The sequence below is a fragment of the Neopsephotus bourkii genome, unplaced genomic scaffold, assembly GCF_033783945.1.
Source record: "Neopsephotus bourkii isolate Nb327-2 ecotype Australia unplaced genomic scaffold, CSIRO-AGI_Nbou_v1 NB_911, whole genome shotgun sequence".
NCBI lineage: Eukaryota > Metazoa > Chordata > Aves > Psittaciformes > Psittacidae > Neopsephotus > Neopsephotus bourkii.
In genome coordinates this window covers 2,570,836-2,592,162 of record NW_026901405.1, presented here as the reverse complement: position 1 = coordinate 2,592,162, position 21,327 = coordinate 2,570,836, and the positions used below count along the sequence as shown (strand labels likewise).

The 21,327-nt window shown below is 37.8% G+C and overlaps 1 protein-coding gene across 19 annotated transcripts in view; it reads right to left on the bottom strand.

The window, feature by feature from the left end:
* Nucleotides 1-21,327, bottom strand: part of ROBO2 (roundabout guidance receptor 2) — a 1,066,866-nt gene that overhangs the window by 94,943 nt on the left and 950,596 nt on the right. For 14 of the 19 annotated variants that reach the window (XM_061357715.1, XM_061357704.1, XM_061357703.1 and 11 more), the window contains 3 exons: nt 19,083-19,094; nt 6,057-6,181; nt 1,719-1,890 (listed from right to left, as the gene is read on the bottom strand). In XM_061357715.1, the coding sequence (XP_061213699.1) occupies nt 1,719-1,890; nt 6,057-6,181; nt 19,083-19,094 (309 nt within the window). The remainder of the gene's footprint in view (nt 1-1,718; nt 1,891-6,056; nt 6,182-19,082; nt 19,095-21,327) is intronic. The other 5 variants (XM_061357702.1, XM_061357710.1, XM_061357713.1 and 2 more) reach the window with 1 other exon arrangement.

The following is a 21,327-nucleotide window of genomic DNA, read 5'->3' as shown; positions in this document are numbered from 1 at the left end:
TATGCTTTCTCTAGCAATGTGGAATGCACACTGCCTTTAATCAGAATTAACTGTAGATGAGTTTGCATTTCAGCAGGGATACTTTTCTGAGCTTTCCATTGACTTAAATAAACTAACAAAAATTGCAAAGAGGTCAATTAGAGTTTTTTTTTCACCTACACGAGAAATAAGTAAAGATGAGCCACAGGCCTGTCAAAAAGAAGAATTTCTCATCACTAGTATCCTTGAACCTGATTTGATCCACTCAGCCCGTTGCAGTAAATCTGTACAGCATCAGCAGGTGCAACCATTAGCAGCTCAATGTCCTCTTAGCCAATGTTTGTGTGTTCTATTTATTCCAATCACAGTCATGGCACTGAATCAGGCAGCGCTATGGACAGATATTAAAAAATACTGCCTTTCCATTAATTTTAAATGACCTTTTAATCTACATTTAAATTTGAATTGAATGAAAATGCATCATGTCGTTGTAGACAATGAAATAAAGGACTTAAAGAGATTGCAGAGCAAAGGTTAGCCTTTAGTGTCCAGAAACTACTTTACAGAAAAGCAATGTGCTTGTAAAGATGCAAGGATAAGGCAGAAATTATCTCCCCTTGTCATAAAAATATAGACAGCTTTTGGAAAACAAAGAAAAGGCATCAAATTAATGCTCAAACCTCTATAACATGAGCCGGAACCTCTCTACCTGTCACTTGTGATGAATATGCTCTTGTGAAAAGCCAGATTATTCAGAATTAGACATCTTTTCAAACTTTTGTGGTGCAGGCAGGTCTCTAAGGGAACAGTAAAAGTAGACCTCTGCATATAACAACAGTTTTAATGGCAAAAATTCATCAAAGTCTGTCAGGAGATATTTAATGTGTCAGTTAAGATAAGGAATAATGATGCTGGGGAATGCCACAATCTCCTAGTATAAGAGGAATTCTGTTGTTCACTAACATTAAAGGATACAAACTGCCTTCTATCTGCAATGGGATGAAGAAAGATATTGACAGGATTCCTGACATATGAAAAGGATTCACGTTTGTAGATGGACTAAGGTAAACTACAAGGGAGGATAAATTACAAACCCAAAATTATGATACGGAAAGCATCAAAACAGAGCTTTTCCTTTCCTGAAAACTCTTCTACCTGCATATTTCCATGTGCATTTTCATACCCAACCACACCGAGAAATTCTTAGAACATAGCTCTGAGGTAGGAGCCTTATTCACAGAGGAACTAAAGGGCTATGTGTTGTAGCTGTTCTGAACCAAGAGTTCCCCAGTAAGTTCAAGCAATTGTGTTGATTGAATTGAACTAAGGACAAACCCTCAAATTACCTGCTTCAGATAATACTGAAGACTGGTGAGAACTGAACCTCATCTTTCTGCCCCCCAATTCACTGCCTTAATTGTAAACCTGTTCATTCTTCACAATGTTTTTCTGCAGTCCTCTCTTCGCTCTAGTGAACTGAGCAGCTTCCTTTCTCACCAACCTTAATCTAAGTGTGTTTGTCCTTTCTGTTGAGGAACCTCCAAAAGGAAGCAAAAGGCAAACTAGACTTTGATGGCCTTTTTGATACCATAGACAATTGCAGAGACCCTCTTTCATTGCATTTTCTGTAGAAACCTGTCAATTTACTTCTCTGAATTATGTGCTCTCATATGTCTTCATTTACACTGCTTTTAAAATACTTTTGACAGGAAAAAACAACAGGAATTTCTATAACTCACCATCAGTAACCTCCAGCTGAGCCTTTGCTAAAATGCTTCCAGCTACTGTCAGTGCTTGACAAATGTAATAGCCTGCATCAGACCGCTGAATGTTGGTAATAGTGAGATCTCCAGTTGGTGACACTGAATACCTGCTGTTGGGTTGGAGAGGCTGGTTTGGGAAGAGTAGATTCTGCAAAGACAGTTCATCTTACATCAGTTCAGAACACAAAAGCACCACTTTTCCCGCAGTGAGAAAGACAATGACTTTCCTTAAAAGCACTATATACAAACTAGAAGAAAAAGTAAGTGTGGTTATGACTTTATGAACACACAGAGCTAGCTTTCCCTGCCTTGGGCAACTCGCAGTTTAAATTAGAAACAGCCCTTTGACAGCACACAGTGGTGTGTTCTGGCTGGGGGTATAAGCGAGGAGAAATTTTCCAACAATCACACTTGACAGATTTGTATTTGTGCCACATTCATCTCCATTGTGAATGTAATTGTAATAATATACTTAGTTGGCCATCAAAACCAGGAGGGCAGAATAGTACAAGAAATATTAGACAACTAGAAGAAAAAATTGAGTCCTGGAGACTTGAAGAAGCACAACACTATTGTTTGGTTGAATATGTCCCAGGCAAAGGAGAAAGTAAGACTGTAGCACAGAAACAAATCTGGGAGGAAGATACAAACAGGTCATAAAGGAGGAAGAGCTGGCAGAGCATGAGAGTTTAAAGGAGAAGTAAAAGGAAATTAAAAGTGAGATATACCAGAGGACAAAAGCAGCATGGAGCCTTGAGGATGAAGAGAAATGGTATTAATCTGATGTGGAAATCATCGTAAAGAAAAAATAATTTCATGTAGGGTAAGACATCAGTTAGCACAAAACAGGGAGATTAGCTTTTGCCTTTCGGCTGGATTGGAGAAAAGAGAGATGTCAATAACCAGAATGGATGTAGTAGTTATTGCATATGATGAAGGACTGAATGAATCAATAATACAGAAAAGGACTGAAAGGGTTTTAGTGGAAAGGGCTGTGTTTTCAAGGAAAAAGTTGTATTTTTTGGCACAGCTCTTGCTGTGAATAACAAACAGGAAGAGGGAGGCAATGTGAACAGAAAGGTCAGCAGCTCAGCAGCATTGTGCAATGAGACAGAAAAGGAGAGAAATTAAACAATAATTAAACAATAGTAATTCCAAGAAGATAGGATCTGTCTGTTACGTCAACACTAAGAAAAATACAGGAATAACCTAAACCACTGTTACCATGCTGTGATAAGCTTTCAGTCATTAATGCAGCTCTGTAGAGCTCTGCTGTGCTTTCTAATGACAAGCTCCTACTAACTGTTAAGATTGACTATATGGGTTAAAAAGAAAATCTAAAAGTGTAGAGTAGGGTATCAAATGAATTTTCTGTAGATCTGCTTCTTCTGCAGCAGACATTAATGGTTTACAAAAAATATTTGGAAAAGACAAGCAATAAACTTGAGTATAAAAGAATTCTGCTTTGAATTCATCTTTTTCTCTCTTGGTTTGTCAGTAAAAGGAGAGAGATATATTTTACATAAGATCCAGCACTCCAAATACCTTATAACTGTATTACCCTACGAGGCTACTTGTCACCATAGGGTGAGTCCTTCTCCTTACCCCCTTTCACTGTCAATGTTCAAGAAATTTTTCACAGCAAATTTTCACTCAAAACTCAATATGCACCCAAGTAAACATGTCAGAACCCTCTTTACCACTGCATTAGAAAGGGTGGTTACCCTTTTTTTATCTTTAGCATGAACTTGTTCTGGAAAGGTACCACATCTCAGTAAATATTCTACACATCAGGAGGAGTTAATCAGTCTCATGACTCCTCCCATCAAAGACCAGTTATCTCTGCATTGTACGTTGTCCTGAATTATAGTGCAACCCCTTTGAAAATGTTTTTACAATTTCACTGGGTTTAATTAGTTGTCAGGCACAGTGGTGAAACACTGGGTTGCAAACAGTGACCAGAGTCATCCCGGACATAATAGCACCGAATTTATCTCAAGGAAAACATTAATCCAGACAGTTTAAAGGTTACACATGCCCTGCCCTGGTGCATTTCACTGGTGGGCAGCTGTTGGTCTCTGGGGAAAAGGCTACCGATTACAAAAGACCAGCTGTTTATGCAGAAGCTTGCACAAAAAATGACTTAGGAGGGAAGAGCTCCCCTCCCTTCCAGCTGGTTGTGCTCAGAAACACAGGATTGAGAATTGGATACAGAACGAAAGATGCTCTACAATTAATGGAGTGGGATAACACAACTACATAACATTACTGTTAGTAACAGTGGTGCTGTGAATGGTTCCTCAAGCAAAAGCAGAAGCAAGTGTTGTAAAGCCAAGCAACAACTTATAGCCAGGCATGCAAAGGTGAAAAGTCACATACTTTGGCCAAAATACCTTCCTTCGGATTTGACTGATGATAGACAATATGTGAGACTCACCTATTCTACAGCATCTCAATGCAAATCCTGGCAAGTTGCATATTGAGATGGTAACACTAACCTGTGATACTACACTGATGCTCAATTAAGATTAACAAGAGGGTGTAGTGAATCACATTGAACTACATTTCAAGGTTTGATTATAAACCATGTAGGTATCAATTTTTATGTTGCATTTATTTGCCAAAAAGACCATTCTAACCCTCGGGGATCTGGTTCTCAATATGGTAATTAATTTTCCAGGTTTGTAATTAAACAGCTTCAATGTGGTACAATCGGTAGGTAATAACATTCAATTAAAGACACAAGATGCATTTTCACCTTAAAATGTTTTTACCCTTGAAGCGCTACCAATAGAAGAGGATAAAATAGAGTATTAACACTTTTCAATTACGGTAAATGACTTTAATCCCGCAAATGATGTCCTACTTTAATTAGAAGCTCTTCTCTTTATTACAGCATGATGGATGTCCACTTTATTAGATTTAAGTGTGACACTATAAGCTCACTTTACATAAACATTACCATGTTATTAAAATGCTCTACAGGGAACGGTTTTCAAATGTTTCCTAGCACATCAGTACTTCTTACTTCAATTTCACTATGCTATTCTACTTTCCCTTTGGAACAATTTTCACCTTAGTGAGACTCACAATACTGTGCTTTTTCAGGATGCAATCCATGCGGGCTAGATACAGAGTTCTCCAAATAATACACTGAAGGATACACACTGAAGATTAGGCTTACACTCATATGAGGTTACACCCATAAATAGTCTTCTATCTAAGCCACAAATGTAACAGCAAAAATGCTGTCAGCTTTGGTCCTGTCATTGTGGACCAGTAACCTGATCTGGTGAGAAGGTGAAGAGGAAACAGATAGGGCAGTGTGTGGGATCTGTGGTTCAGTTCTTATCTGGCATTCTAACTGAGCTGGTACACACAGTGCCTCCAGATTAGACAAAAGGCACCTCTGCACTGTGTGGCACAGTGTGGCTCCGAAAAGATGAATTTAGCTAATGGAGAAGGGTACATAGTATAGATACATAAATGTAGTTATGACGGTCTTCATCAGGGAGCTGCAAAGGCACTGTCCTTGGGCACCCACCTGCCCCTTTTAATCTTTTCTCAGGTACAAAAGAGAATATAGCACCTAAAGTGTTAGAATTTAACATACTAACATGAACTGTGTGTTCAAAGTGAGAAGGACTTTTTCTTCTGCTCTAACGCCTTGCCAATACAGCAACAGCAGTAAAAAAATATTATGTCAAGCTACAGAAGTTAGCATTGGCTGATGGCAATGTTGATTACTGCATCAGAAATTCTGCTTTAAAAAAAATGACAGTAAAGATCAAGGAAATATTTCCAAAACCAGATTTGGAAATTTCCTGAGACAATTTTACTAAGAAAGCATCTGCCTGTTCAAAACCTGTATCTGTATGCACTATGAGAATATGCCAATGCAAATCAGCTTGCTAGATATATATCTGCTTGATCATGTCTAGACAGGTTGTGAACTGTAATTACTGACTCTGATTAGTTAAAAACTGAGTCATACCTTTTTTTATCTACTATGCTTGTCTCACCCACCTGTTTGTTGGGGGTTTTGGAATGAAGACTTTAAGATAAATACTGTTGCTTTCTATATGTTTATACAGCACCTAGCACAAGTTTTACTAACTTAAAGGGCCTTTGAGCCCTTCACAATATTAATATTTCTAAACATCAGCAATAAAAATGTCGGTAGAGAATAGTGATAGTTTAAAAGACAAATTCCTGTGAAAATTTTAAAGAACCTGTGAAGGCAATTTTCTTAAAATTTTAAGACTATAACTATTTAGAAAGGATTGAAAGAATGTAAGGGTGCTTATAACTTACCTGGCTTCCCTCTTTTTGCCAGAAAACAGCTGGCTGGGGATTTCCTTTAGTTTCACAAGGAAAAGTCACTGTTCGACCCTGGGCTACAATCTGGTCTCGTGGCCTCACCACAAACTGTGGGGGAGCTAGAAAGTAAGAAAAATCATGATGTAAATTTAGGATATTTTGTGAGGGGGACATGAGGAATATCAAAGGAAAGAGACAACATTATGAAGATTTGGTTTATGCCAGAGGACATGACACCGGAAACATTAATTAGTATAGACAGAACTAATATATAAACAAAAACAACAGCAGCAACAAAAAGAGCAGCAATATCAGTGTGTGATATCCTCAGCAGTAAAAACAAAAGAAAGAAACATTACAACCATACATGCTACAGTAAATTCTGATGACAATAAATGCTAAGGAGCAGCAGTCAGGTGTTTATGATGCCAGCTCTGGATGCATTCTACCTTTCGTCTGGGCAGTACCCTCACACATACCTTCTACGTTTCACAGAGCTTGTTGTTCTGCTAGAGCTATTGCATACTGCAATATATGAATTGCCCTTTGCAGTCTGCCCCTCTAGACTTTTAGAGGAAGGTCTGGAGGACAGCAGAAGGCCAGAAGTTCAAGAGCTCTTTCATTTCTCTTAGGGGTAGTGAGGTCAAGAATGAAGTGGAAGGAGAATTTGCTAAAACAACACCTATTTGGGAGATACAGATTTCAGCTTGTGTAAAGACAAGAAAGAAACAAGAGTTGGAAGAGTTAGTGAGTAAGAAGGAATGAGTATTCCAGGAGATCAGGAAGAGACAAGGAAAGGTAAAAAGGAGAAAGAAGAACCAGAACTGGCTATGTTTTCAAATAGATGGCATTAACAGTGTTCAGACATAGGGGACCAGGAAGTACAGTCAGAAGTGAACAGTTTCTACAAGAGACACGTAGTTTGTCTTGTCTGGAAGTAGTGATGGAGAATAAAGAGTCAATGCTTGGTGAGAACAAGAAGGGAGAGAAAAGGTGTTAATGTGCAGAAGAAAAGTGAGGAAGAAGCAGTGTTGGAAGATTTGCAAGGAAAATCCTGACATCAGTGACTATGTTGAGCATGGTGCGATAAAACAAATGACTTTTCTATACATGACATGCAACCCCTCCAGTCTTGGCTCAATATTGGAATTCACTGGAACTGGATTTATACTATTTGGCATATCTTAAAAATGTAAGTGGAATCTCCAAGTATTCCCATAAAAAAACTAACTGTTGGGGCAGGTTGAAGAAAGGGACAAAAAAGTAAACAAACAAACAAACAAAAGAACAAAAAAAAAAAACCCCAAACCAAAACCTGACATTCCTTTTCTTCTATTCCAATATTTGTTTGGTGGTTGTGGAGAGGGATGCTTTAGGAACACTAAGCTTTTAGGTAAACAGAATTTAAGTGTTTTAGAAAACCATATTTTCAAAATTATAATTACAAACTATTTAATTAGGCACAAAGAGCAATCAAGACCCAGCTTCCGATTACACCTGCTGACAGCACAGACGCAAATGTGCTAACTGCACCAAAATATATGCGGATCTGAGTTTTTTGAACTACACTATGCCATTCCCGAGGCTTTATAGAACAGCAGGCTCTTAGAGAGCACCAGTTGAATAGGACTGGTGTAATGTACCCTTACAACAGGAACTGTAAAGCACTTAATAAACATGAAACACCATCAAATTTGAAGGCAGAGGGAGGGGACATGAGGCGTCTTCTCTCTGCCTCATACTTCTAAACACAGGTTTTGGCCTCTCTGGAGAGAGAAGTGTCCACCCCTTCCCCAGGCCTCAGCAGGTGTTATTCTTCTGAAAGGGTTTCAGGGCTAGGTTCTCTGATGCCGCTCATTTATATCCACATGTTTTGAGGTTTCTATAAGAGCTTAGGTGCTGCTACACATAACCTAGGATCCCAACTCATGCTGTACTATTCCTGAAGTGCTGGACTACAGCAAATTACTCGTTTTCCCTTCACCTTGTTTTACATGGCATATCTGTATGCAGTCCCTACAAGTGTCACAAAACTGCAGTGTGGTAATCAGCACATTTGTTAATTCAGTCATATGGCAAGGGAAAGAGAGAAAGACTTTTAGACGTGAATTAGAAAACCTATTTTACACTAAGGTATCTCTACAATTCTGACCACCTACTTAATAAAGGTCACTGAATTTGTTCACTGTTTGATGCTCAGCCATACAGAAATTCATTGTCCTGGATATTAATATAGAATCAATAGGAACCTCTGGCAGAGCAAAGAACAGGAAAACTATAACCTCTTCAGGTGTTACATCTGCATTTGACAGTAACTATGCATGGGTCCTATGTCTATGCTGCTTTATGGATGGCCTGAAGACCATAAACCTTTTATTGTGATGCTAAAAACCTCTGTCAGAAGAAAATCCTATAGATCATGTGGAAGCATGATCAATGCCTAAGATCCCTTTGTAGGCATGCTTGTTATACTGGGAGCAGGCTATGCAGGCAGTGCTCTGAGACAGTTCAACAGAAGGAAGAAGGGCATGGAATTTCCATGAGCCTATCTTTCAAATCATATAACCAAGTAAATGTAAAATAGGTAAGTTTAAGGGTTCATTGGAAACATTCTCACACACAGAGGGCTGTACTCTAAGCTGATAATCCAAAGCTCTGAGAAGATGCAATAGAACTGAACTTGTTGCTGTAGCAGACTTCCCAAGGAGCAAATTAACATAATTTGGTGGTCAAAGAACAGTAAATATAAGCATCCTACTTTCTACCTAGTTTCTAGTTCTTGACCTATCCTCAACTTTGAATATCTCTCACTTTCCTGAGAGCAGACAAAGGATTATTTCTTTTGCAAAATGAAACAAGGAAAAGAAGTAGGAGTTAAGGCTGTAGATCAGTCCAGATAATCTAAATGACATGGACTAACTCTGTTGCTCTGTTGTCTCCTTGCCACACAGCAAGTTCTCTCTAACATTTGCTGTACTAGGTGTAACAGAAGATCCATGGCCTTATAACATTCAAAAAATGTTTCCATTGTATCAGTTTTATAACAACTTCTAGCTGAATAATGCAAATTGAAAGCTGAAAGTAACAGTTAAATATCACAGGAGAAATTCTTGGTTAGTAGACCAAGACAGCCAATCAGTAAGATACCCATTATCTCCAGAGAACGCAACAAGACCCTCCTCAGAGACAGCAAGACTACTTTGACAGAACAAGCATTTGGGCTCCTCAGTTTTCCTAAAAAAAGATCTCATTATCTTCATATATAGGTGCTGTTTATAAAATTAGATAAATATTATTATTCCCATTTTGCAGAAAGGTTAACCGAGAACATGACTTGCTCAAAGCCCAGATGCACTGGAATGTTGCACAAAATCTCATTCAAGCCATTATTGTTTCTCTCAGAGTAGGTGGATTTTTAGAACATTTTGAATAGGTACAGTGAGAGAAATAACAGCAGGCTTGATATGCTTCAGCTGTTAAAGTTATATGGTACTTTAATGCTTAATTCAAGCTAAACATTAAGGTCATTAGAAGAATCTGTTGAAAAAACTGTGATGAAGCAGCAGACCGAGTGTTGTGCCTATCAGACTATTATCCTTCACTGTTTCAGATGTAATATTAACTGCATTGGGATAAACAGAATGGAAAAGCTCTTGCTTAATTGACATTTGAAAGACAAAGACAATAGCTCTAAATGGAAATATATTGCTTGGATTCCAGGGGACCAGCCAAAAAAAAAAAAGGAAAAAAAAGAACAGCTAAGACTATAGACTACAGTGTACTTCTATTGAAACATCTTGCCTTTTCTCTTTTTTTGAGAAATGTAAATAGTACACAGTAAATTAGATTTGATTTCTGGCAAATTATGCTTTGATACTACATTCAGCAAGCGCTGGTTTCAATCAATGTCACACAAAAGCTCTGTTATGCTAATAGCCGCTTGTGAGGATGAGCAGGATGATATGGAAATCAGATGGTAGAACATGAATAGACAGCATAGGCCATATGCAAGAGGGCTTTGAGATGAGGGGATGGGGGGGTCCCTAAGGTTAATCATATCATGTTCAGAACTGTTTTTACAGCACAGAACAGTATTCTACTGCAACAATTAAAATGGAGATAGAAAAGCATGAGCAGTAGTGATTATTAGTTATGTTATTCAAAATGGGAAGAGTGAATTCTGTTGAATTCTTTCTAGATGATTTTTTTAGGCATGACGGAATGGATCTTTTATTCCAATAATAAATGTACATGAAGGTAACCTCTACTCAAGTGTCAAAGAGCTTTGGGTTAAAAAAACCCAAAAACAAATACTGCAAATTATTTCAAAGGGATTTCTCAACTCTTCTCCAATCTTAATAAATTAGCAGAATCTCTAATCTCATGGGATGGATTTCATTAATTTCTTTTCCAGTAGTGTTGCTGAATACTAAAAGTTATGCTGAGTCACCAGGAGCTGATAAAGCTGCTTGCTAGGCTGAGACAGTGAGTTCATCCCTCCTAGGTGAACTCTGGTGACCTGATAAGAAATGTGGCAGAAAACTCAGAAGGGGAAGGGAAAACTACCACAGAAATATGTGAATTTTAGCAGAAATTTCACTGGTTCTGTGTCAAGTACAGGCAACATTTTCGTCCAGTGACACAGTTTTTTAAGTTGATCTTGTGATTTGTGGTTTATGTCGATCTCAATGATCCTAAAGGAATTTTATAATCACGACTTGTTCACAGTACCTGCCCCAGCCCAGGTGTCCTGGGGTTCATACATTATATTGCTGTGATTTTAATTAATAGTAGATATTGTAGCAAGTTTTAGTCCAACATAGCTGCCACAAGCAGAAATAGAATGGTTACCCCAGCGACTAGTATCAGTGGGATTTTGTGTGTCATTGGTTAAATTTGTCTAGGTGGTCTGAGAGATACTGGACTTTTGGATGCTTTTGTGCTACAAATGTAAAAGAAATATGTAAGTTCCGACTTACACACTTTGCTGTAACACTGCTATTTGGATAACGTGATCTGCCCAAAAGTGCGGTTACGAAAGTCAAGGAGTTTTGAAAAATGCTTTGCAAGGCTGCTATTACTGATGGAGTAAATCGAAGAAAACAGAAAATATGACCAGTCTCAAACACCAGAAACCTGGGCTGAGTCAGCAGTTATTTCCTCTGGAGTTTTCTAATGAGTACCAAAAGTGATGTGCGGTCCTTAGGATGCAAAGTTGTACGTGCACCATTAGCTATGACTAATGATAAATCAAGGGTGTAGCCTCTGACACAGAAGCCTGAGAGGATGTCAGCCTAGGCCTACTATTAATTCAGATACTTCTTGCCAGGGTTACATTAATGGAAGTTAAGGATGGTCATTTTCTATAAAGTGAAAAGACTTGTGGTGTGCTCTGATGATTTGGTGTGTTCACAGACAGGGAAGGAAGTAACTTTTTAGTATGCTAGCTACAACTGAGCTTCCAGAAAAATGAGTTACTTTTTTTTTCCTATGCTATGAGTAGTATGTTAACATAGGAATCTACAACTATTCCTGTATTGGTTAAAATTTATAGGAAGAAAATTAACTATCCCAGCTGAAACCAGGATAATTCTGTATGAGTGCAGTTGGACTTTGAAACAAGAGCATAGATCTCATTCTGTGGACATTATGTTTTAACTATGTTCTCTTTCCTTGCTCATGTACAGTATTCTCTTTCTTCCATGACTTTGTTTTCAGGTGGATGGTTCTTCCAATGCAAATTAGGAATGGGTAGGTTCTGGGGATAACAAATGATCCACGAAGCCCTTCACTAAATCTGTGATACTATTTTAAAATTACACAGTTGAAGGTGGCAAAACAGGTACTTGGTTTGGATTCTTCTGAAAAGCAGCTTCCCATAACCTAGGGGAGTATGAGTAATCCATAGTTCTGATATCATCTCTGACATTGACACTGCTTCAAAATTAATTCTCGTATGTCCTGCAGCAACAGATCAAATATACAAAATCAGAAGCACAGGGGGCAAGTGGGGAGAACTTTTTGAAGGTTGAATGAAAGGAAGCACTGGAAGAGGAATCAGGCTACAGTGGGGCAGAGGTAGAGAGCAAGGGGAAATGAGGTTTCAGCAAGTTTATTACTAGGACCAGTTCCCCTGTAAGAGTCCTTCACGCTGCCCCTCTCTCATGGAAAGTGAGAAATTCTCTTTGTTTTCTTTTCTTTGTTTGCTGTTTTCAGATAAGCCATGTACAAAACCACCAGTGTGAAAAGAGAACACTAAACCTTCCTTCATACGTGGGCTAATTGTGCTAATCTTCAATTTAAATTCAGGTTCAGAATTTCACATAGAACAACATTTCTATCTTCGGTTGCTCTGAAACTCTGAAGCAGATAATCTCTGAAAGCGTGGACATATTAGCATTTGTTTTTCTTTCTTTGCCAGAGGTGGAAGAAATCTAGAGAATCAATCAATAAAAACTACTAACTGTCCTATGTATTTTGACACATGAAATCTCTCTTTTATCCCTGGATGACCTAAGTGACAGAAGTGGGATAAATCTGCACGGTGGAAAAAAGAGAAGCAAGATAATAATGAAAGAAGCAGTTTGGTTTATAGTCAAAGTTTCCCTGCCAATTTCAATTAACATAACTGCAAAATCTGCATTTATTTTAATAACAAAAGTTGAAGCACGCACACACAAAAAATGCTATCATGGATTTGTTCTCCCTTCATTAGAACTCTAGAACTAATGTCAATAAAACAAAACTGTGAGAATAATTAGAAAAATCCATCTCTGTTTTCTACATAGCAGAAATGAAGGGCATCTATTTTGTATCCTCCATCCCCTTTTCCAGTTGTCTGAGTTCAACAGCAAAGCGTTTCTGAACCCCTCCTCCTCTTTGTTTTACGGTACATTTAAATATTAAATTTAAAAACCTGGTTTGAATTTCATCTCAGCATTAGACTGTCTGCTCTCATTTAATCATACATCTCTATTTTATTATATCTTGTCCAACCACCTCTTTTAAGAGATGACTGTGCCTTACAGACGCTCCTAGAAAATCCCTTCCATAAAGCCCTTCACTTAGTTTTGATGCATATAAAGAGAGGCAATACTGATTCTGTCTGCCCGATAACTTACATTACTCAGGACTTTCTCTATCCTAGACAATGCTTTCTAACTTCTTTCTTTTTCCTCAAGTCTCTCAGATTCAGGATATACCACTTGCTCAGATCAGACAGAAAAGATGCGTTTTCCCAAAATCTTCACATTTTAGTCTGCTTGTTGATGTAAAACACACCAGTAGGGAACGGCTCTTGTTGCTATACTTTCTGTGAATGTAGCAAACAAAACAAATTATGCCAACAAAAACACATGTAATTTGCCATGATCCCTTTTGTCATGGGAGATAGCAGGAGGGTTTGCTGGTAATGTGTTTGAAAGAAAAGCATACCCCTTGCTGATATAGTAAGATTTCATCAAAATTATGAGCGTAATCTGGTTATCTCCTTCAGAAAAAAAACCACAAATTCACATGATGAAGAGCTAAAAAGACGATGAGAAGAGTAAAGAGCTTAGACAGGCTAATAGGCTACATCTACAGTGACAAAGATGAATTCCTGCCTTGTTTACCCTCGAGAATAAAAAAGGTAGAGAGGACAATCTCTGCTCAATTTGGACCACTGTTAAGTGAAGAGAGGAAAAGGAGCAAGGAAGAAAGACTCTATGCTGACTGAAAATGCTAGTGTTCAAAAAATAGGGCCTACAGTAGTTTTGCTGTCGAGTAATATCGAGTAATTACCTAACTGTAATATGGCTAGCAGCAACTGAGCAAACAAAGTAAAGGGAAAAGTGAGATTAATGTATTGAGCTCCATGTTACTCTTAAAGGAAACATAAGTGACTTAAAGGAAACATAAAGGGAAAATTGTAGGGGGGAGCAACCAAAACATCAAAAGATTTTTTTATACACTCATCTTCAAAGACTTATGAAGAGACCCAGAATCCATTGAAGTAAGAAAATAATGCCTACTGATTTTAACCTTCTGGAAGGTTAAAAAAGATTTACACACTGAATTTCCTAAAACCTTCCCAAGCTGAAGTTCAGCAATAACTTGCTGAACAGTTACTTGCTGTAACTGGGTTTTCTCTAATATGAATGTTAGTAAGTACTTGGTGCCATAGTGGAATGAGACAGGATATCACAATATGACGTGCTAAAACTTCCAGTACATATACTACCATCTTTCACATCTATCATTGAATCTATCAGCTCTTCTGTGTTTCTGTTCTGACTGCGATCTGGCATACCTAAGAAGACCCAGAGCAGCTGGAACTCAAGCCAAGTTTTGTGGACTGGTACTTAAATGCTTGGTGGTTAATGAGCTCAGTGTTCACTTGGTAAGCCATTCTGGCCTATATACTCCAAACATATTTCTATGGTATCTGAAGTCATTACGGGATTCAATTTTACGTTCAGTGGCAAAAGGGGACTTTTGCCAAAGTAAAAATGATAGGACTTTAGGATTTTTAGTCTGGTTTTTAAAAAACTAAGAAGTGTCAGGGCAAGTCAGCTTCATATTTTAGCTCTTCCTGGTATACAAAGAAATCTCAATTTCATTTCATGGCAACCTTTTCTCTTTAATCTGAAGAATTTGCTTATTTTACACAAGAATGACGTGTTATTCTTTCACTCATGGAAGGAGTAAATCCAAGAAGCCTAATATCCACTCATGTCCTTAAACTATAGAACTGAAAAGTTCTATAGGTGGTAGCAGGCAGACAGGCTATTTTCCACAGATCTGAGATGTCTGCCACTGCCAAGCATGATCTCACCTCTTCTGACACACACCAATTGCCATTACTGAGATTTTATAAATCCTCAGTCTCTCTAGTGAAGGTGACATATTCATTAATATACTCAAAAGAAAAGCATTCATTCTACACAGACTTTCCCTGCAAGAGTCAGAATGGAGAAGAATAGAGGGAGACGCTTCTCACCAATCTGCACCATCTAACAACAACAAACAACATAATTTCTAGTCACAACAACTAATACAATTTTAAGATACAGTCCTTTCTATTTTACATTTCATGCTGCACCACCCTTAACAGATCATTAAGTCATGCCAGGTTGATTTATGTCATGAAAACTTCCCAGAGCAGAGTGAAATCCATCATACAGTCACATTGCACTTAAATGTGAATAGACTGTGTTTAATTATTATGAAATTTGGAAAATTCACAGCATGTGTCTTATTTGTTTCTCTCTTCTTTAACATGGGAAGGAAGTAAAGTTTTTGTAGCTTGGTTGGTCTCCCATTAGTGGGAGATTCTCCTTAGTGAATTCCAAATACTTAATTCCTATCCAGGTGGCAAAAGTATTGCTATTTGCTGCACGTCGCTTCTTTCTGGGAAGAGAAGTCATAATAAATGACAATAAATAAAGTAAACCTGACATACTGCAAGGCAACTGAAATGTAAAGAACTGTATTTTCACTTGGATGTAGCTGAAATCAATTTGAAAACTGAGTACTCTGTCATCTGAATGACTTCTTGGATGATTAGTAAAAAGGTAACTGAAACATCAGACAGATCTTCATAGATCTTTAACTTGAACTTCAGGTCTCCCTTCTCAAAGCAGTTTAACAACTGCTGTTGAAAAGAAGGTCAGTGCTACTTTCGGTGGGCCTCTATGTGACTTATGCTCCTCCCACCTTTTGTGCTGCTTTTAGCAGCTGTTTCCCCATCCAACTGCCATAAGAAACACAGCAGAATGCAAAAGTGAAAAAAAACCCCACTAACTTGCTCATCTGAAAAATCCATCTAACGAGTTAAAATGGTCTAAATAGGGATAAATATCTTGTTTCCTAAACCCATCTGTTGTAAATCCTGTCAGAAATCTTTTCAAAAGGTTATTAATAAGAGAACATCTATTTTAGAAATGGGTAACACATTTTGCCTAGCAGCAAATCCAAACATGATGAGTAATCTGGCACAGAGCTGTTAAATTCACCAGCTGCCATCCACCTCGGGCAGAATCATACCTCATTTTGTCTATGTAGTATGTACCATATGCTAATAACTGCTTGAACCAAACATGGCCATTGATAATCTCACTCCTGAATTTTCCATTCAAGCTGAAATCTAAATAGAAATGTCACAACTAACAGAATATAAATATCTGAAACAGGAAAAACTGAATAAAAAATAAAAATTATTCCATTTGCAACAAGAATTGCAATCCCGGAACATTAAAAATACGTTTTTCTATTCTTCAGTGACACGCCATTTCAAGAAAATGGTTTGGTCTTGTTTAAAACACAACAAAGACAAACCCTGTCTGCTTTGAATTGGAGGTAGTGATGAAAGGTAGAGGTACCTATAAAAGTCTCAGGCGTTACAAAAGAATATAAACTTTCAAACTGCTTCCCTGCAGTTTAACATATATATATGACTACATAAATATACTTTCCTTAAAACATCAGCCTCCTTGAGAGCTGTGAGCTTACTAGCATTGAGTAGTGTTTGCCGTAGCTACCTTTCTGTAAGGAGGGGTATTTTTTCTCTGCATTCTGGTGAACTTCCTGAACAAAAAAAGATGCAACAAATTTTGACTCACCATTCTTGTCAAATGATAATTTTAACAGAAGATTGCTTGGGGTTCTTGGTGGAAAACTGGTGATGGAGAGGGAAGTTACTTTGATTTGACTTAATGGGCTTTAAATTTTCAAACCCCAGGATAGGTAGCTGCCTGTTTTGCTTACTCTTTGAATGAAACAGAGATATGAACTGTAGAGATAAGTTTCATTTCAGGTCCTTAAGCAGAAAATAAGAAAGGCATACACTACTGTATGGACAACACTGCCTTTTCTGCAGGCACAGGAACAGATGAAAGTGATCTAAAGAAACTGATCTGCTTATACATGGCAATTACACACACACTTGTACAGTAGTTCTATATGTTAAATATCTTCGGGGTTGGACTTATTTACTTAACAATCTTTTCAGAACTCACAAAGACAATCACTAAATTAAATAGTTTGATAAAGACCATATGCTCATGTAATAATTATTTTAAGATCAACCATTTGTTTCCTGAATAAACCGTGTAAAAGAAGAATTTTCTTTGTACCAGATGTTCACTTGCAACAATATAAAATAGCATAGGTAGGGAATATGCCAAACTGACAACAGAGTGGTCACACAAGTGGACCATAAATCTGGACATAAGGACTTGAGACCAGGAACTTTTGTATAAGCTTTGGAAATGGAATCATGAATGACTCAGTGAAAGGTCTTGAAAAAAGAATCAGTGGAGATATCATTAACATTGCTGAAACCTATCATTTTCTTGTGAACCTCCTGTCATCTGTTTTCTCGTGAACCTCCAGTCATCTGTTTTATGTGGCTTTCACAGAGCCTGAAAGTCTCTACTTTGAGATGTTTCCTGCCTTTCTTTTAAGAGTCAGCAAAGTAAGAAAAATATCTAGAAGTAAAATACTTTTAATCCTGTAACATTTTCCTAGGGAACAAAGAATGAGCCATAAACCCCCCCTCTCTCTGAGAGATTTACATTACAAGTATACTAAATTCACACTAGAGTTTCTAAGCAAAGGAAAATTTTCTTATGAGTTTCCTCCAGATTTACACTGTTACATCTCCTGGGAATTAAGTTCTTGAGAACTAGCATAATGCCAGAGTAATACAGTAGTGACTGTGGCTTAAAGCTTGCTATCAAAATCCCAAACAGAGAACAGTGACCTTCCATTCTGCACAGGGAATTCTCCAGATGTCAATAAGCTATGCTGTGACTGCAGAGGTACTTGGCTTGGTTCTACATATGCTAGTATCCCATGTATGGTGTCTATTCCATATATAGTATCCCACATGTATGCTATGTATCCGAAGCATGGGATCACATTAGTTCTTGAAAGAGAGGCCTAACCTGGATTTTACCTTTAATTTTTTACAAAATTTCTTCCTCCGAACTCATAACCATAAAGAGCTGTGACAAGTTGAAACTCACAAACTTTAGTCAAAACCTATCTAACAAAGGTTCTGCCTAAATAAAGACCAAACCTCTCAGCAATCTCCATAAAACCCAGTAAGACTTCTCACGCTAATCCAAACAGATCAGAGTAACCTTATTATTCTTCTAAAAGACACATCTAAATAGAAACTACAGAAATCAGAAGAGCAGTGCAACTAGTTAAATTATTTAGAAAATTCATATAGGCAGAGAAAACATCCATGAAAGAAAATGAAATAATCTGGTCAGGATATATCTGAACACCAAAAGTGAATTTCAGCTACTGACAGTTACAAATTTCCCATTAGCTCAGTCATACTTTCATAAATCTTCAGAAGTAATTTCAAAGACATAGGAATAAAAAGTAAAATTTTCAGTGTGAAAATTAAAAATCCAGGGGTTGTGTTCCTCTGGACTTGTTATTCCAAACAGCCTGCATCCTATACAGTGCATTCTGGAATGCACTCCAAGAAGACCAAGGACAAAAAGCGATGATGAACTTTCATAACAAGCACAGAAATCCACTCCATCTCCTCTATGAATTTAGGACACACAAAACTCTTTGAAAGATACAAGTAAGACAGGACATGCAAAGCCTGTGCTTTTACTGCTATGCAATAAAAGCATAATGAGCTGATCGATAGGGCCTGGTAGAAGCTCACCAAAGTCAAAACAAACCTCTCTGTTGATTTCAATGGCTTTTATACCAGGCCCTTAAAGAGACTGTTAAAAGCAGCTGAATGAGTGATTTTGGCTAGGTATCATAACACCCACCCTGTTTAGCTGATTGGTATTTATTGGCGATTAGGCAAATGCATTTATACATGACACAGCAGAAAACACAAAGTTTGGAAATAGCACTTTGTCAGTCAAAATCACTTGCCTGGGGTTAGACAGTTAAAACTATTAAGCACTGGTTGCTAATTTCAGCCAGTTAAATGCTGTTGCAAATGAAAGATGAAGCATTGCATGAAGCCATGCTAAAATGGATAGAAGGATGGTTACTTACCAACGGGGCGAGCTGTTGACATTACAATGGTGTAGTGAGAACATAAAAAAGAAATTAAAAAAAGAATATCTGTCAGAATGCATGACGTGTAATGTTACCTTCTACTATGGATACTACCATGATTGCTAACCCCTCAAATGACAGCCTAAGTACAATATTTACTGTTGTTGTTTAGTCACGTGCCGCTATTATCACATTTACTTGAGCATAGCATCTAAACAAGCTGACTGGAACCATTTCTGAGAAGCATTTTTATTATCTTCACATGCCATCATCAAGTATCATTGTTAATGCCTGATAAAAGAAAAATTGCATTGCATTAGCACAAACTTTTGGACCAAGATGAACACATCAATTTAAGCCTCAGACTGCCAAATGTCATGCCAGTAAACGCAAGGTGCTTGCTTTCTGAGTCAAATACCAATTGAATTTTAAGCATGACCAGTCAGTACAGCATCAAGGACTACAGAAAGCCCAGGACAGTTTTTCTCATTCAATAAAGGGCGTGAAAGTTTACAGCACACTGCTTTTTCCTCACTGACAGTGCTGATGAAAATATAACAAATAGGCTGAAATGGCCGCAGGGATTTCAAGCCAGAACTTCCCAAATCACTGCTTAGATAACTTCTACTTCCTAAAAACATTGCTGCTAAATGATCGACAGTTTAATACTGTTTCAGGCTGAATATAAAGATTGAGAGCTGCTGCTGCTGCTGCAACAAGTTGATTTCTTGATTATAGCAACAGCCCTTCATTATGCTTGTGCTGGGGAAGAGGCCTGTCAGTCCCTCTGTTAATAAAATAAAGACATCCCCTTTCAGAAGAGCTGAAAAGTTGGACATAAAATTGACTCCAGGTTTCAACTGTGTAGGCAAAACTTCCCTTATTTCAGCAGCAGAAGTAGCTATGAAATTCTGAGCAACAGCACAGGGATTTTTTTTTCCCTTTTTGTTTTTAATAAGTTTACCAGCTCTATATGTTTATGTGCACACTAGGGCCAAATGCAATATATGCAGATACAAAGGTAACACGGTATGCAAGGACATTCTTATTTTTCAGCCTTTCTATGGCTTTATCTGTACTTTGCAATACCCACTTTATTTAACTATCTCAAGCCTGCTGCCTTTTATCACCCCATCATCTATTTGAAGACTTTCTGGCTTCTGGTATTATGGACTTATTCCTTCTTCTGCAGAGAGATGAGGAATAAGGGTGATATGCATCCTTCCAAGAGAGGGCATGAAGGCTCAGTCACAGAATTCAAATTCTGTTGTTGTTTGTGACTCTGTAACACAAACTTGCTGACTGCATCCTCATCCCTTGGCTTTGAGAAGATGGAGCCATGCACAAAGGAGCTAACGTTTATGCTGTTGTTGCCAGGTTTGCAGCAGTAACTATACAACACCTGCAAGGAGCAAGGCGCCCTCAAAGTACGTTCTGAAATGCTACATGGTTTTGCTCTTCTGCATGTCAAGCGGTTATGGTAAAAGTGGTTTCAGACAAAACTGGCAAAACTTTAAGAATGTATAATTAAGGCTTCCTTTAACTAGAAAGACTTGTTTGTGGTCCTATTAAAGTCAATATGAGTTTGCCCAGTCCTTTGTTTGCAGAAAAATCAGAGTAATAGCCTTCCCTATTGAATTTCTTGGTTTTTTTCTCATTTTCTGTCATATTCTGAACATTTAATAAGCTTATAATATTGTGGCTTCCTTTGTGTTGGATAAACACTATCTATTTGACTGTAAATGAGAAACCCAGGGGGGGTGGTGAGGGGGGAAGAATATCCAAGATAATGAAAACCTGCTTTTACTGCAGGAAAATCGATTAAATTATATATTTCCTCAGGTTTTTTTCACCTTAATTTCATCAAGTTCAAGCTTCAGTGATTTCAAAGGATTTTTTGCTTGGTTCTAGCTGTTGTTTATATCACAACCCTCGACAGCAAATCTGGAAGGCTTGCTCCAGTATATAAAAAGTAGACGCAGGTCTAGGAGCATATAAAGCCCAGTGAACTGGTTGCCAGGTTTGTCGGATACCATGACTGTCCCTGTGACAAAACAGAGTGAAAGTATATCCGGGAGTCCCCTGTAGTGACTATTTTTCTTATAATACAAAATGGAAGAACAATCTCTTACACAAGCATATAGCAGGTAAACCCATTTCTTCAGTTTAAAATGGGAAGAGCTGCATTATCACTTACTGTCTAAAGTGAACACTGAGGTGATATTTTAGGAGATGGATTATC